Source organism: Pogoniulus pusillus, chromosome 1 (assembly GCF_015220805.1).
Source record: "Pogoniulus pusillus isolate bPogPus1 chromosome 1, bPogPus1.pri, whole genome shotgun sequence".
NCBI lineage: Eukaryota > Metazoa > Chordata > Aves > Piciformes > Lybiidae > Pogoniulus > Pogoniulus pusillus.
This window is the reverse complement of record NC_087264.1, coordinates 41,686,013-41,701,892: the sequence shown is the minus strand read 5'-3', so window position 1 is coordinate 41,701,892 and position 15,880 is coordinate 41,686,013. Positions and strand designations below refer to the sequence as shown.

At 43.1% G+C, this 15,880-nt stretch overlaps 1 protein-coding gene across 8 annotated transcripts in view; it reads right to left on the bottom strand.

Moving 5' to 3' along the window:
* The window catches only part of GPATCH2L (G-patch domain containing 2 like), a 90,350-nt gene that overhangs the window by 16,307 nt on the left and 58,163 nt on the right, over positions 1-15,880 (bottom strand). For all 8 annotated transcript variants that reach the window (XM_064150222.1, XM_064150203.1, XM_064150211.1 and 5 more), the window contains 4 exons: positions 15,538-15,617; positions 13,485-13,552; positions 12,651-12,690; positions 7,814-7,899 (listed from right to left, as the gene is read on the bottom strand). In XM_064150222.1, the coding sequence (XP_064006292.1) occupies positions 7,814-7,899; positions 12,651-12,690; positions 13,485-13,552; positions 15,538-15,617 (274 nt within the window). The remainder of the gene's footprint in view (positions 1-7,813; positions 7,900-12,650; positions 12,691-13,484; positions 13,553-15,537; positions 15,618-15,880) is intronic.

Genomic DNA, 15,880 nt, shown 5'->3' with positions numbered 1-15,880 from the left:
TGCAGGTAGCTAAAAGAAAAGTTCATGGTGTCATATTTCCATGCCAAAATCTATTTTCTAAAAAGCAGCATATTTGTAATACATACACTTTTAAATGCTGAATTTAGCCAAAAAACAAAGTGTGCTGTTGTAGTTACACAGAACAGTGTAGGGAGCACACAGAAAAAATTCCTATACCTGTCGAGACTAGAAATTGTTTGAATGCTCATGGGTCCACCTACTGCCAATAATGGATGTGCAATCACAAAATATGAAAGAAATATTGAATCATAGAATGGTTTCGGCTGGAAGGCAACTCCAGAGGTCCAAAACCAACGCAGTGAGCAGGGACATCCTCTGTTAGATCAGGCTGCCCATAGCCCTGTTGAGCCTGACTTTGTATATTTCCAGGGATGGGGCCTCTATTACCTCACTGGGCAACCTGTTCAAGTGTTCCACTATTCTGATGGTAGAAGGACCTGGACAGACTGGACAGATGGGTGCAGTCCAACACCATGAGTTTTAACATGGCCAAGTGCCAGGTTCTGCACTTCAGCCACCAGAACCCCATGCAGTGCTACAGGCTGGGGGGAGTGGCTGGAGAGCAGCCAGGCAGAGAGGGATGGGGGAGTACTGGTCAACAGGCAACTGAACATCAGCCAGGAGCATGCCCAGATGGCCAAGAAGGCCAATGGCATCCTGGCCTGTATGAGGAATAGTGTGGCCAGCAGGATCAGGGAAGTCATTCTGCCTCTGTACTTGGCACCGGTTAGGCTACACCTTGAGTACTGTGTCCAGTTCTGGGACTCTCAATTTAAGAAAGATGTTGAGGTGCTTGAACATGTCTAGAGAAAGGCAACAAGGCTGGTGAGGAGGCTGGAGCACAGCCCTATGAGAAGCGGCTGAGGGAGCTGGGGTTGTTCAGCCTGGAGAAGAGAAGGCTCAGGGGAGACCTCATTGCTCTCTACAACTACCTGAAAGGAGGTTTTAGCCAGGTGGGAGTTGGTCTCTTCTCCCAGGCACCCAGTGACAGAACAAGGGGACAGTCTCATACTGCACCAGGGTAGGTTTAGGCTGGACAATAAGAAGAAATTCTTCATGGAAAGAGTGATTTGGCATCGAGATGGGCTGCCCAGGGAGGTGGTGGAGTCACCATCCCTGGAGATGTTTAAAAAGGGGCTGGATGAGGCGCTTAGTGCCATGGTTTAGTTAATTAGAAGGGCTAGGTGGTAGATTTGACTTGATGATCCTAGAGGTCTTTTCCAACCTGGTTGATTCTGTGATTCTGTAAAGAACTTCCTACTGATGTTCAACCTAAACCTACTCTTCTCTAATTTAAAACCGTGTCTTATCGCTACAGGCCTTTGTAAACAGTCCCTTTGCAGCCTTCATGTTTTCTGTCTTCTCAACTAAAATTCAAAAGGTCTACAAGAAGTCTACGCTGACATTAAGTAATAGCACAAATTAAAAATCTTTGAAACTAAGTTTCAGTGAAAGCCTATTTTTCAAATCTGGGAATGCCTATTAAAACAATCAGACACAGAATTCTCCCAAAAACATCAGCTAAAAGCTCTCAAAAATACCAGCATGCCTATGAGAATGCATAATCAAATGTGTTTGCACACATAAGTGATCAACCTTTGAGTGGCTCTGCATGTTATGAAAACTGCTTTTGCACATGATGATGATAGTGGCTCTATAATATTTTAGCACATCTCTGCCAGGTGTTCTGAAACAGCTAGGCACACACAGGGAAGAAAAAGATAGTATCAATCAAGTGTATCTTTGGGGTTTTATTTTGCATCACTGACACAGTACTAGGTTACTAACTAGAAGACCACAGAATCATATATAATAATTCAACTCATTTTATGATGTAATAAAGTTCCCTCTTTAACATTACGAGCTTATAGCATTAGCCAGCTGATCCTTGGTGAAGAATCACTACAAACTAGGAAAGTATGCACTACCATTTCCAAGAGGCTTGATTCAGCTTTTGCCAGTTCACAAACTTTACAGCTAGATAGTGAATAACAGCTCCTGGCTCTCAGCTCCAAGCTCAAACCACACCTACACTCTTACCTCATGATCAGACAGAGGGTCCAAAACAAAAAACAACCAACAAAACCACAAACAAACAAAACACAATAACAAATAAAAAACCTCCCATAAACAAACTACAACCCCCCCCATAACCACCATGCCAGAATGAGAATCTCAAAATCACTTCTTGTAGTAAAACTGAAGGTAAACCACACTCCAGCTGGACACTAATAGCAAGGACTCTGTGTCTAGCAGTCCCAACCTCTAACATGCAAAGGCTCAGAGGTCATAAATTGTCCCTGTAACATGTACTTCATTCAGGTTTATTCCTTATTGATCACCCACCCTTCAGTTAGTAAATCAGGAACTTATTGATTACTCACTGGCTTTGACTGACCTGGTGACAAAAGTGTCATTTTCAAGCAGTTGAAAATGACACTTTACAGGCACCATAAATCTGCACATAGAATCTGCAGGTGGTTGGTAATTTGGGAGAGAAGAGGAATGCACACAGGAATGATAGTCTTCATTAAGTCATGGACAGAAAGAGTGTCTGAAGTATAACTTATGGAATATATTTTTTTGGCAGATACCACATGTTTTAAATCTCAATTTCTCATCACTAGTTTGCATAGAGGTGCTACATCAGTAAGAGTTGAACTTCTGAATCCCAGTTTAAAAGCAGACTCCTAGAAGGAACACCACCACCAGAAAAGTCAGATTATGGATATGCACAGCACACTGTCCATTGCAGTGGACGGGTTGAATTATGCATTGACAATCTCACTGACAGGCTACGACCAACTTTCTGCCAAAGTTGTATGTGAACAAAGTGCCATGTCTATTTTTTTAATGCCCCCAAGGATGGTGACTCCAATACTTTCCTAGGGAGCCTATTCCAGTGCTTGACCACTCTTTCAGTAACAAAATACAGCAGAGAGCACAAGCAGACACCAGCCCACAAAAAAACCCACTGAACAGTATTAGGCTCCTGAAATCTTCACTATCTGTGAAGAAAAGTCTAGACTGGACAATGAATCTCTCAAAATTCAGGGTAAAAAACACCACAATCGCACAAATGAGGTCTCTGAGAAGATGCTATGGCAATAACTGTGCCAGTTTGTGCCCTTCTTGGAGCAAGGCAGAATGCACATCAAATGCTTGGGGGTGTATGCATCTTACTGGTATCATCCTGATTATCTGATGACAATCCTCATTCTAACCCTATCCTTAGAGAAAGCAAACAACTTGGTTTATGTAGTGGAAGTGATGAGCAGTTATTAATCTACTGTCATACAAACAATGGATGCTATTATCCTCATGTTAAAGTAAATGTTCAGCAGAGACAGCTTTCTAAGAAGAATACTGCTACACAATCCGGCTCTTGCTGTTGTGATGCTACACTCCCAGCAAACACAGCCCAAATAAAAGGCTCTTTCTCTAAGGCCTGAGGTATTACCTGAGGCTGTTGATGGTGGCTTCACAAAATTAATAATAAAAGCAGAGTTCTTCCTCGTTTTTGACTACAGAGCCAGCTGGGCACCAAAGTCAGATCTGTGCATAACATGTGTAAATCAATACAGGTTGCTCATCCAATCTGCATGTAAAGCTCCCATGCATGCAAGTGATTCTTGCTAACACATCACATTGCATTTATTTCCTATGCATAGCCATTTCCTCTGTCCTGCAGAGCCTCAAGGGAGAGCTTCTAGAGCACATTTTCAGATTCCAAATTCACTAACAGGTCAGCTCACTTCTTTAATCAACCAAATCTCACAGGTCTTCATGCAGCAGCAGTCTGCTCCCCAAGTATGCATTTCCATTTCTGAAAGTCTGTGTGGCAAGTGAACACATTTTCTTCTGCTTTTTCATGTAAGTGTTCTAAACGGAGACAGTGTGATCCCATATATTGCATTCTATTTTCATATTGAAACATGAAACGTGACAAAGTCTGAATATCTACTAGACCTGCTGAGTACACAGATTTGATAATGGCAACATGGTTTATAAAGCAACAACAACTAAACAAAATTCTGAAACCAAGAGAAATTTCTCTTTCACTTCAGAGAATTCAAATTCAGCAAAACAGGAGCATTAAACCTCAGACTCTAGGTTGATAGCTGCTGTTCACTGCATGCCTGTCAGAAGAATTTTGTTATATCCCCAACTGGAATATTAGCCAGGCCAGGAAAAAAAAAAGGGGTAAAAAAGGGTGGGGGAGAGAGGAATAAAGAATGCCTAAAGTAGTTGACAGCAGACATTTTTACATAAAGACAATTCCTGGAAGACAAAGAAGTGAGGACAGGTAGCATGGAATGAATTGGATACTGTCATGGTCAAGTGGGAGAGCATGCAATTCACTCCCTTAGATGCCTCAGAAAAGGCTTGACATTCCAGGCAATCCCTGTACTCATACACGCCTGGGTAAGAGGCAGAAATGTTAAGATCCCTGCATAGAAGACAAAGAACAAGATTTACTTCAACAAGCTCTTGGTAGAGCTGGAGGTAGAGTTAGAGACATTCATGCCTTTTCACTCTAAATGCACCACCACACTGAGGACTTGGAGCAACTGGCAGTTTAACAGGAAATGATCAGTCAGCCTTTTAGATCTTTATGTTCCAGGCAAGATGAGAGACCTGCTTCTAAATTAAATTAAACTCTAAGTTTATGGCTAATATTAACTGAGAGAACATGCAAAGTGCTTTTCTCAGATACATCTGTACTGTTCAAATTCTTCAGATCTCCACCTTTAACATGTACTTGTCATCTGAGGTCCACTTTGCGTATGACCTCCAGAAGGAACACTTCATTGTGTTTTTCACCCATAATCCTATTTTCAAGGCTAGGCAAACAATAAATGGCAATACAGAGAATTTATCTTCTACCGTCTTCTGGTATTCTACCTGCTATCCAAACTCAGATGGAAGGAACATTGGCTCTATGCTCATCTGAAACTCTTACCCTGCCTCAAGGGAATACCATTCCACCAACTAACAACCTATAATGTCTTCCTACAAATAGAGCCATTACATAATCAAACTCTTAATATGATACTAGGCTTCAGCCTGTAAAAAATCCCCTTAAGTAGAGAGAGTTAAAGAATAAAATTCTGTTCAGACCACTCCTTTCTCCCAGAGAGGCACATGGGCAGAGAGGAAAAAGGGGAAGGATCACTTGGGCTATCCATGCAAGTCTCTACTTGCTTGCTTTTAACAGCCTGCATCGTGATGCTGAAACCTTAACAGACAAGACATGATTAGTGAATGCTTTGTGCTCTTAAAGGAGAGTAATTATAGGCATGTGAAAAAAGGAAGAGATCCCCGAGGTACTCTTCCTTGCATGCCTCCCGAGAGGCAGCAGGGCCATTAAAAATTCCATGATGAAGAGGAAAAACAGCCTGGGAACAGCCAGGAGGCAATACAGCAAATTAATACACCAGCTGTCCCTTGGGAGGACTGTAAGAAAGCAGGAAACTCTCCTTGCTTCACAAAATAAAATTATACCACTAATGATAACAGTCACCACACACACAAAACTGCTTCTAATGATGGGTGTGAAATTCCCAGTGCTGTGTATACATTTTGAATGAAATCTTTTCTCATCACAGACATAAAACAAGAAAGGTAATCCTGATAGTGTACAATTTATAGAGCCTTTCAAATAAGGCTTCCCAAGGAATTCTCCACAGAAAGCCTCCTCCTTGACACTGAAAAGTCTTTCTTGAACATCTCCAACTGTGCTCAGTATTCTGGCCTTCAGCTTTACCTAAATGAAGCACTTTGTTACCAGTCCTCCAAGATGAACCCCACTTCAAGATGAACTGAACCAAAATCCATTACTGAGACAAAGAAACCATTCCCATGAGAAAGAAAAAGCTCCACCTGGTAACTATAATCCACTGGACATTTGTGATAACAGAGACTAAACAGAGAGGGTCATTTTGCCTGGCATGGTAGGCATTGGGTTGAAGAAACTGAATGTCCACAACACCAAGACATTTTCTTCTCTAATACACTTCATATTGTTCTTAGGGGATTAACTTCATTCAACACATACCATTCTGCCAAATTTCTGAGTAGAGTTTCTCTTAGATGAGGTGCAAGCTGATAGAAGCTTACTAAAGCACAAACTACTGAAACTGACTCCATCCACAGCAAAGGAGGAAGACTTTAACTGGGCCACTGTCTACACAGGGATTACAGATCACCTTAACCTCCTGTAAGAAAATGGACTGATAATAGGTTTGGCTCTTGAAACACCTAAAAAACAACTGTTGTCAAGAAAACCTTTCTGTGGAGGAACAATTTCCTATTGTGCCCTTGGTAGCACCTTCACATAAAGCAAGCACCTTGCACCAAAGAGTTCAGTATCTGCCACATGCATGGGGCCACATAACATTCATCCGTTCATTGCATATTTCTTTCTCCTATAAAGACTACTGAGCACATTTCACACTAAAATAGCAACTACTTTCTTAAACTAAAGGCACTTAAAACCACAGCCACCTCTGGGACAAGACAACTTCTCTGCTAACATTCAGTAACAATTCACCAGGGATTATGTCTGTCAGGACTCCAAAGACCTGTTCATTAGAGGAAAGAACTAAGCATATATATATTAATTTCTGAAAGACAAACTTCTGTAGAGCACTAAGTAAAATATTCAAGGCACCAGAAAAGTTACCCTAGCTGTAAATGAAGAGACCAATACATCTTCTTGCTTCATGGACACAAAACATCCCCAAAGTGGGGCCAAAGCATGGAAGGGAACCAATTTGCTGATGCACAATCTTCTATATTCTTTTTATTCTCATCCAGTTGAATGTGTAAAAGTTGATTTGTTCTTCTCTCTCCCTTTCCAGCTTTAATATGCTGGCTACAGCAGCATGAGATCATGGTGCAACATCATAAAATTCCCTGCAGAAGCTGGTGGGAGGAGAGGCTTTGCTGGGTGGGCGCCAAGCTTTCGTTCAGACACATACAACCTCAGTACATTTTTCATGCTCTATTTATTAATTAACAAGAGAAAGCAAGCCATGAAGCTCAAAGTCCAGACATTTCTTTCAGATTTGGTCCTTCTTACAAGCACATAAGTAGAATTTTGTCCCAAACAAGGCTCTGCCTCCTTGCACGGAAAAAGAGCTCAAGGGCACCTTACCTTTACAGTCACCTGCAGCACAAGAACAGGAGTCACCTCTAAGGCCAACACTTGAATTTAATTTAGGATTAGTCAGCAGAAGGTGCCAGAAGGTATATTAACCCCAGCTATGCAGACTCAAATATACCTCAACATTTGGCCAGATCAGATCTACATTTGAGCTATAGCAAGAGAGGTATCAAGCCATTAGAAGTCACCTCAGGTGAGTTCTGAATCTGCTCAGAGGGTCTATTTTAGGCATCTAGGATACCAAAATGCCTCAGCATGTCACCTACAGAAGCTTGTCAGCATATTCCCTCTGATCTTGTTCTGACTTTAATAGCAGGCAACAATATTCTGTCCATTTGTACAAACACAACAGAATTGCAGCAACTCACTGCACAATACAGAACAGATCACACTTACTTCTAAAGGCACAGTATGTTCTACCTGTCTGTCATTCACTTTCACATACTCTAAGCATCTGGTGCACTGAGACTCACAAATAACCTGCATTAGTATATTTTACACCAAGTCTGAATAAGGATCTTCTAGGGAAAAGTGTGGTAACTTTCAGGTCCATGAATATTGTTTCAGACCTCACAGTACTACTGAAGAAGTGAGAAACCCAATAAAGCAAAGCAAGACAGTTACCTGGCAGTGCAGTGTGCTGGTGAGCATCTTCGGTGGGAAGCATCAGCAAGCACATCCAGAGAGTACAGAGGAGACAGTGGATTGAACTGGAAAGTCAAAAGATTTTAAGGAACATGTTAAATGGTTTCCAGATACAGCTGCTCATGTCTATTCCCTACAGCTGTTCATACAACATGTGATGGTTTGGGGGTTACCCCGCCCCCCCACAGCAGCCCATGGCAAATCATCTCGGGAAGGATATCTCATAGCCACAGCCAACAGGAGGCGTGTCCACAAGCTAACCCTACCAAGAGGACTTGCCAGGTGTTTGTCCACTCCACTCTCCTTAGTGAGTGGTCCCAGCTGCTTGGCAGACTTGTCTCCTACCTGCAGAGCATTAGCACCAATGCCACGGCATCTCACTAGCCAGCTTAGGATTGGCTCACCTGATTCCCTTGTGTATTCCTTCCTAACTTCCCTGACCTCTCTGAGTGGATCCATGGAGCCTTGGATGTCATCTTCCTCCTCCTCTTCCTGTTGATCTGGTGGTGCTGGGCCTAACAGAACCTTCCTCATAGCATTCCTAAACTCATTGGAACCATCCTCTCTCTTGGCAGCTAACCTCACAGCACTCCTCTCACTTGAGTATTGTTGTCTCAGCACATCTACAAGGTCTCGCAGACTAACTATCTCATCCTCCTCCTCTTGCTGCTGATCACCAGAAGTCCCATCTCTTACATCCTCCTGCGAACCACTCTTTGTCTTAGCTTTTGCCTTAGCAGGTGCCAGAAGGGCCTGAGCAGCAACAGACTTGGATGTGTCTGCTGGAGGATTTGAATCTTTAGGAGTCTGACTTGGAGGGTTTGAATCATTGGAGGTCTGACTTGGAGCATTTGTATCCTTAGGGGTCTGACCTGGAGCTTGTGAGTTCAAATCTGCCTTGCTTTTAACAGGAGGATTTTGGTTCTGGTCTGCTGGCTGGGGGTTTGAATTGGCTGAGCTGGTGACTTTTCCTACACATCAAGAGGGAAGACTAGGTGAGAGCTACCTCTCACTTCAGATAGCAGTGTGCTGGGTGACTAACTGCATACTCAAAATGTTCTACTGCTTCATGCCCTGAGCAAAAACTCTGCTTTCCTTTCAGGAAGCCTCTCGTCTACCTTCACATTACAGAAAGAAAAATCACTGTTATGAATGGTGCAACCCCAGAACTTCACTCAGGTCAGCTCCAGTATTCCCTATGGTCATATGTATCACTGAAAAAGACTACTAGAAGATTCAAATCCACTAGGTTCAGTTCACCGTGAGCTCCCAGTTCAATCCACAACAAGTGAGATGCTCTCACACCCCCAAGTCACCTCATAAGCTTTCTTTTCACACTATTTAAAACTGATTTTTGAAACAGTGCGTGGCCAGGCTAATCTTAAATCCTTTGTTAGACATGCAATACACTTGAAAAAAAAGATGCGAGACAGTTTGGTGTAAGATATGCAACCCTTAAGATTATTTTTTAAAGGTCAGTACAGAAATGGAATAATCCAGTCAAACAATGCATAGAGCAAACTGGTAGCTTCTCTGGGATACCAGCATTACACTTCCATTCAGCAGCTCTTTATTTATAATTCACACCACAAGCAGGAAATTAATCTCAATCTGCTTTGTGAAGTGCTACACAAACCTCCAGAACCCTCCACTTGCATTACTAGGATTATTGATGTATTTTTAAGGCAGGACAAATGAATAATCTATAGCTGTAGCAGGTCTCATCATAAAACCTATCTGCAACTCTTGAACTCAGTACCAGACATTTGCATTCAACTTTCCTGAGAAAGGAGGGCCACCATGCACCAAAAAGCTGCTGCTGTCAGGAGCTCATTCTTAACTTGAGTTGTTAGTTTACTGTCAGCACTGCAGCTGCGTAGTAAAGCAGAACTGCCAGTAACCCCCTGAAGGTGATCCAGGTTCATTTAAGAAAGACAACAGTATTTTTTTTGGTCATTTTAAAGTTTATGTAGTTATCATTCCAGTCTTTAGCAAGATAAAAGCTGTATGTGACATATTTGCATTAACAGAAAATACACAATTGCATGAAGTCCTGAAAAGGATTTCTTGCCATGTATGTACTTTCAGTCACCTGGAGGGTAAAAGAGATTTCAATTCTACTGCTCATCAACCAATAACCAACACATAAGGGCACAAAAGAGGTATAAGAGAAAAAATACAATGTTGTTGCCACCACAGAAACATGGTGGGATGACTCACACAAATGGAGCGCCGTAATCAATGGCTACAGACTCTTCAGGAGAGACAGGCAAGGGAGAAGGGGCAGAGGAGTGGCCCTATATATTAGGGAGGCTCTGGAGGTCATGAAGTAGAGATTAAGGATGATCAGGTTGAGTCCCTATGGGTAAGAATTAAGATGGCCAATAAGGCTGACATCCTCGTTGGAGTCTGTTGTAGACCACCCAAACAAGAAGAAGAGATTGATTTATTAATCTTTAAGCAGCTGGAGGCTGCCTCAAGATCCCCTGCCCTTGTTCTTGTGGGTGACTTTAGCATTGCCAGACACCTGCTGGGACTTTTACACTGCAGAGAAGAGGCAGTCTAGAAGGTTCCTAGAGTGTATGGAGGGCAACTTCTTATCTCAGCTGTTACGTGAGCCTACCAGAGGTGCAGCCCTGCTGCTGCTGCTCACAAATAGAGAGGGGCTGGTGGGAGATGTGGGGGTTGGAGGCTGCCTGGGGTCCAGTGACCATGAAATTGTAGAGTTTCCAATACACAGTGAAACTAGGAGGGGCATTAACAAAACCTCCACACTGGACTTCCAAAGGGCAGACTTCAGCTTATTTAAGGAACTGACTCAGAAAGTTCCTTGGGAAACAGCCCTTAGAAACAAAGGGGTCCAGGAAGGTTGGACCTGCCTCAAGAAAGAACTCCAAGCCGCTCTCCATCATTTATCAACAGTCCTGGCTCACTGGAGAGGTCTCAGAAGACCAGAAGCTGGCCAATGTGATGCCCATCCACAAGAAGGGCTGGAAGGAGGAACCAAGAAATTACAGAGCTGTCAGCCTGACCTCAGTGCCAGGCAAGGTGATGGAACAGGTCATCTTGAGTGCCATCACAAAGCACCTACAGGATGGCCAAGGGATCAGGCCCAGCCAGCATGGGTTTAGGAAGGGCAGGTCCTGCCTGACCAGCTCACCTCCTTTTATGATCAAGTTACCTGCCTGGTGAATGTGGGGCAGGCTGTGGATGTAGTCTACCTGGATTTCAGCAAAGCCTTTGACACCATCTATCACAACAAGCTCCTGGCAAAACTGCCAGCTCCTGGCTTAGGCATACTCACTCTGATATGGGTCAAGAACTGGCTGAAGGGGTGGGCCCAGAGAGTGGTGGTGAATGGTGCCACATCCAGTTGGCAGCTGTCACTAGTGGTGTGCCCCAAGGATCAGTACTGGGCCCAATCCTGTTCAATATCTTTACTTATGATCTGGACCAGGGGATTGAGTCCAGCATCAATAAGTTTGGAGATGACACCAAGGCAGGAGCAGGTGTGGATCTGTTGGAGGGTAGGAGAGCACTGCAGAAGGACCTTGACAAGCTGGAGGGGTGGGCAATGGCATCCTGGCCTGTATCATGAACTTTGTGGCCAGTAAGACAAGAGAGGTTATTCTTCTATTGTACTCAACCCTGTTCAGGCTACACCTTGAGTACTGTGTCCAGTTCTGGGCTCCTCAATTCCAGAGAGATGTTGAGATACTGGAACATGTCCAGAGAAGGGTGACAAAGCTGGTGAGGGGCCTAAAACACAAGGCCTATGAGGAGAGGTGAGGTAGCTGTGGTTGTTTAGCCCGGAAAAGAGGAGGCTCAGGGCAGACCTCATTGCTGTCTACAACTACCTGAAGGGAGGCTGTAGCCAGGTGGAGATTGGACTCTTTTCCCAGGCAACCAGCAATAGAACAAGGGGACACAGTCTCAAATTGTGCTGGGAAAGGTATAGGCTGGACGTTAGGAGGAAGTTCCTCACAGAGAGAGAGATTTGCCATTGGAAAGGGCTGCCAAGGGAGGTGTTCAAGAAAAGAATGGGTGATGCACTTAGTGCCATGGTCTAGTTGGTTGGATAGGGCTGGTGATAGGTAGGACTGGATGATCTTGGAAGTCTCTTCCAGCCTGGTTAATTCTATGATTCTATGAAAAGAGAATGTGGCTGGCTAGGAACCCTGGTGCAATCTGATTTCTCAAATGGAAGACCCCTTTTGCTGTCTAATATCAAGAACTCAAGCTCTTAAGTTTAAAAGCCTCCTAGTACTGAAATTGTGAGAAATTTACTGGAGAAAACAGAAGTGCATATACAAGTTTCAGTTACAAGAATGCCTTATCTTGCTTATCACCTCTTACAGTTTCCTGTTATGACTGCTACTTAACTACCAGCAGCTCACCATTTTTCTCCTTTGTCTATTGATGAGCCTACCAGTTAGAAGCCTGAACCAAAGAAGGCAAATCAAATTGTGTGGAAAGAAAAATATGTTCGAACTCTTAGGGAGTTTTGAAAGGTCAAACCTCCTCCTGTCAAGAGGCATTTTCCCTTCCATTCACCATTGAAGTGGAAGGCCTACATTAACCCGAAATGGGAAGATAAACAAAAGGAGTTCCTGAGCTGCTCTATTTAAATAGACAATATAATGCCTGAGACATGGGTTGTGTTCAAAGCTCAGAAGACAACAAAATGAGAAGGAATGGGGCTGCCTTACCTCATGGGCACAGACCCCTGTGTTTAGGAAACCAGAAGCCAGCACTTTGCTGTTTCTAGAGAGAAGGAAACCAAGAAAATAAAAAAGGCAAACCAGAGTCAGCTTACCTGGTTGCGATCTCTCTTCCCCATGGATGGTAACCAAAAACTGGAAAGTTGCAAGGTGGGAGCAAAGCCGTGGAAGAAATGAACACAGGGTGGGGAGGAATCAGAGGGTTGGAGATAAGGAGGGAAGGTGAAGAACAAAGATGGAGGGAGAAAGAGAAAGATTAAACATCAGCAGGATTCTCATCAAAAAAACCAAATTTTAGATCCAAGGAACAAAACTGGAACCACAAACAGCTGGTGAAGGCTGGACACACTGCACTACAGTTAAGAGGTCCTCACCTTACCTATCCATTGTCTGATAAGAATAGCATTACGGGGACTCCAAAAGAGAGACACCATTAATATTTCTAGTGATAATTACAATATAAATATGCTAAGTGAGGAAGCAGACAGAACACCAAAGAAAGAGAAAGTAATTTTGTGGCTGCCTTGTCAGCATCATTTCTGCATTGGATATGCATCCAATTCATAACTTCACATAGAAGCTTTTTGAAAAAGTAACACATAGGGCACAGCATTCTCATGATGTGCAAAAGATGTACAGTTATTGCAGTGGCACATTCTAAGGAGGGAAAAAAAAATGCTGACTGCAGCCAAAAGGGCATCTGAGCAGTGTCCACGCATAGGGTCAGCCTTGTAAACAAAAGGAAAGTCAGCAATTGCAAACAAGAAAATGGAGAAGCCACCATGAGAGGACTGTTTCCCATTCCACACATCACTGCATGCTTAAATTACTACCCAGTTCTTCACTCCCTTCAGTTCCAGGAGAGAAGAGGACCCTACAGTTCTTCCTCTCCTCCCAAAATTCTATGTAACAGCTGTTAAGGGCCTTACTCTTTCTGGCGTGGATCACTAACAATATGACCTAGCCTCTCGGTGCCAAGAGTGCTCATGGAGGTCTCCTGAAACACAAAGACAGGTAAAGGTTGCAAACTCTCACACAGTGAGCAGACACAATAGTTTGTCGCTACCAGTAAGAACAGATCTTAGTTCCCTAAGTCACATCCTTTCCTTCCCAGCCATCATCTTCACCTTGTACTTTTAGAGCAACTAAGATGATTTAACTAATTAGAATGGCACAAAAATCACTCAGTTTTACTTTTGAGTCTTGGCTTTTATTATTTCAGTGATGATATGTGTGTGCACACAGAGGTGAACCAAGGACTAAACCAGTACAAAGTATGTAGCACAAAGATGCAGTTAAGAATAGGAGAAATGGTTGAAAACTGTTTACTTCCAAGGTTGCTGGGGTCAGCTGGGCCAGAAGCAGGCTGAGAGACAAGAGATCATACTGTCTCACTAACAATGGGGATTCATCAAAACCAGGAGGATGAAACAAGGAATATGCATGAAAGTTTAGCCCCTTCTGAAAACATCAATTCATCAGCAGGATGTCTAGCAGCTAAAGAAAAAGGTATAGCCTAGGCAGGGGTATGCTCTGGGAGCACATTTCTCCCTGCCACATGCACAAGCACACAGCCTGAAGCATCAGCTGTGCATAGCTGCACAACAACTACCTCCAGGAAAGAAAGACACTTTGCAGTAAGGGTCTGAAGATGAGGGCAAAAGGCTTCCACAGGTAAGATTTGTTTGTGTCAGGTACATGGACAACATGCACTCAAAGTTTGGCGAGAGCTGTAGCAGCAGGGGTAAAAGCTGGGCTATTTGTTACAGCAGGAAAATTATTAACTTAAAGTGCTGTAATGTTTAAATTTACGGTTTATTACTGTGTAAATTACAAGCAGTACTTTTGGTAATTAGCAGCTCGCTGGCGGGGAGCTCTGAATGAAACTCATTATTTATGATTACAATTTAGAGAGATGGGGAAGGGGGAGTAGTGACCTCCACTGCAAATGACAAAGATCCCTTTAAGGTGATGAAGATGAATTAAACAAGTAAATATTATCCTTCTCCTGTGGATCATTAGAGGTGCTACTGGCAGGCCCAGCTACTCGCAGGTGGCCTGAGGAATCCTACCCAAAGTCAGTATTTTGCCAGCTGTGGAGCTGTATTTTAAATATTGGTTACAACTAAGTAAGGTAAGTGGAAAGGAGGGAAACAAAGATCTTTCAGGTGTGACTGAACAGAAGGGAGAAGTCATATTTCTCTAGACTCCAGGCCCCTCTAACACACCTTGCTAACAGACTCTATAAAGCCAGTCAGCCAGTATGTTTGAAAGCACATCACAATAAAAAAAGCCAAACACAGCCAATACTTTCCCTCTCAGAAATATCTTTTGCAACAGACAGCAGCACTCAACTCTTCAAGATGTAGACCCAGCTGGGTGTATCCCTCCCTCTTTTAGACAGACATCTTCAAGGTACCACTTACACCACTAAAAGAGGAAGAGCTGTTCACTCTATGTATAACAACTCTAGTCAATGACTTTGGGTCTGCATTATTGCATACATCTTTTAATTCTTCTGTCTTCCCACTAAGAATGCAACTGCTAAAACCACCTTGTTTTGCTGCCATTCCTGTCAGGCTACTATCTAAAAGTTGGCCTTCCTTCACCCTTGAGCCTCCTCTCTGCCTCTGCAGCCTTGGATTATGAGCATGCACAAGTCTCATGCCATCATCACTTTCCCTTTTATTCTGTCTAAATCTTCGTGGTATTTATGTTCCTTATCACTTATCTTCAGACCTCCTTTCATACTGCTTTTAAGACTGATCAACTGTTTTTGCCACCCCAAACCTGCCTTAAAATCCACTTAGTTGCTCAAGCAACTTCTGACAGTCAAAGCAGTTAAACAAGTCAAACAATAATGAAACAAAAAATGTACAGGTCCCCTTTCTACAGAAAACAATTCACATTGTATCTTGGAATAGCACTTCAAAATTGATCAGCCTTGGACATGTAAAACTATTATCCTACAAAAAGAAATACCTTGCCAACAAGCCTCCTCCGACCTCTTCGGAGACAACGGGCAGCAGCTCCAGGAAGGCGATTCAGGCGAGCATGAAATCCTGAAAACCATATCCAGAGAAACTGAGTAATGAATACAAAAGACTCTTCCTGAAAGAACCATCAGGTAACACAGTTCAGTTGTCAGGTCAGATCCTCTATTTTGTTTCTCACTCTGCAAGAGTTAATTGTTATTTACTCTTAAATCAAGTAAAATCCCTTGAAGACTCAAGAATGTGGGCAGCAGGAACATGTATTTCAGTATCCTCTCCAGCAGTGCAGCTATTTTTAATTGGAACACGTGAAAAAAGAGATCACCAATGTG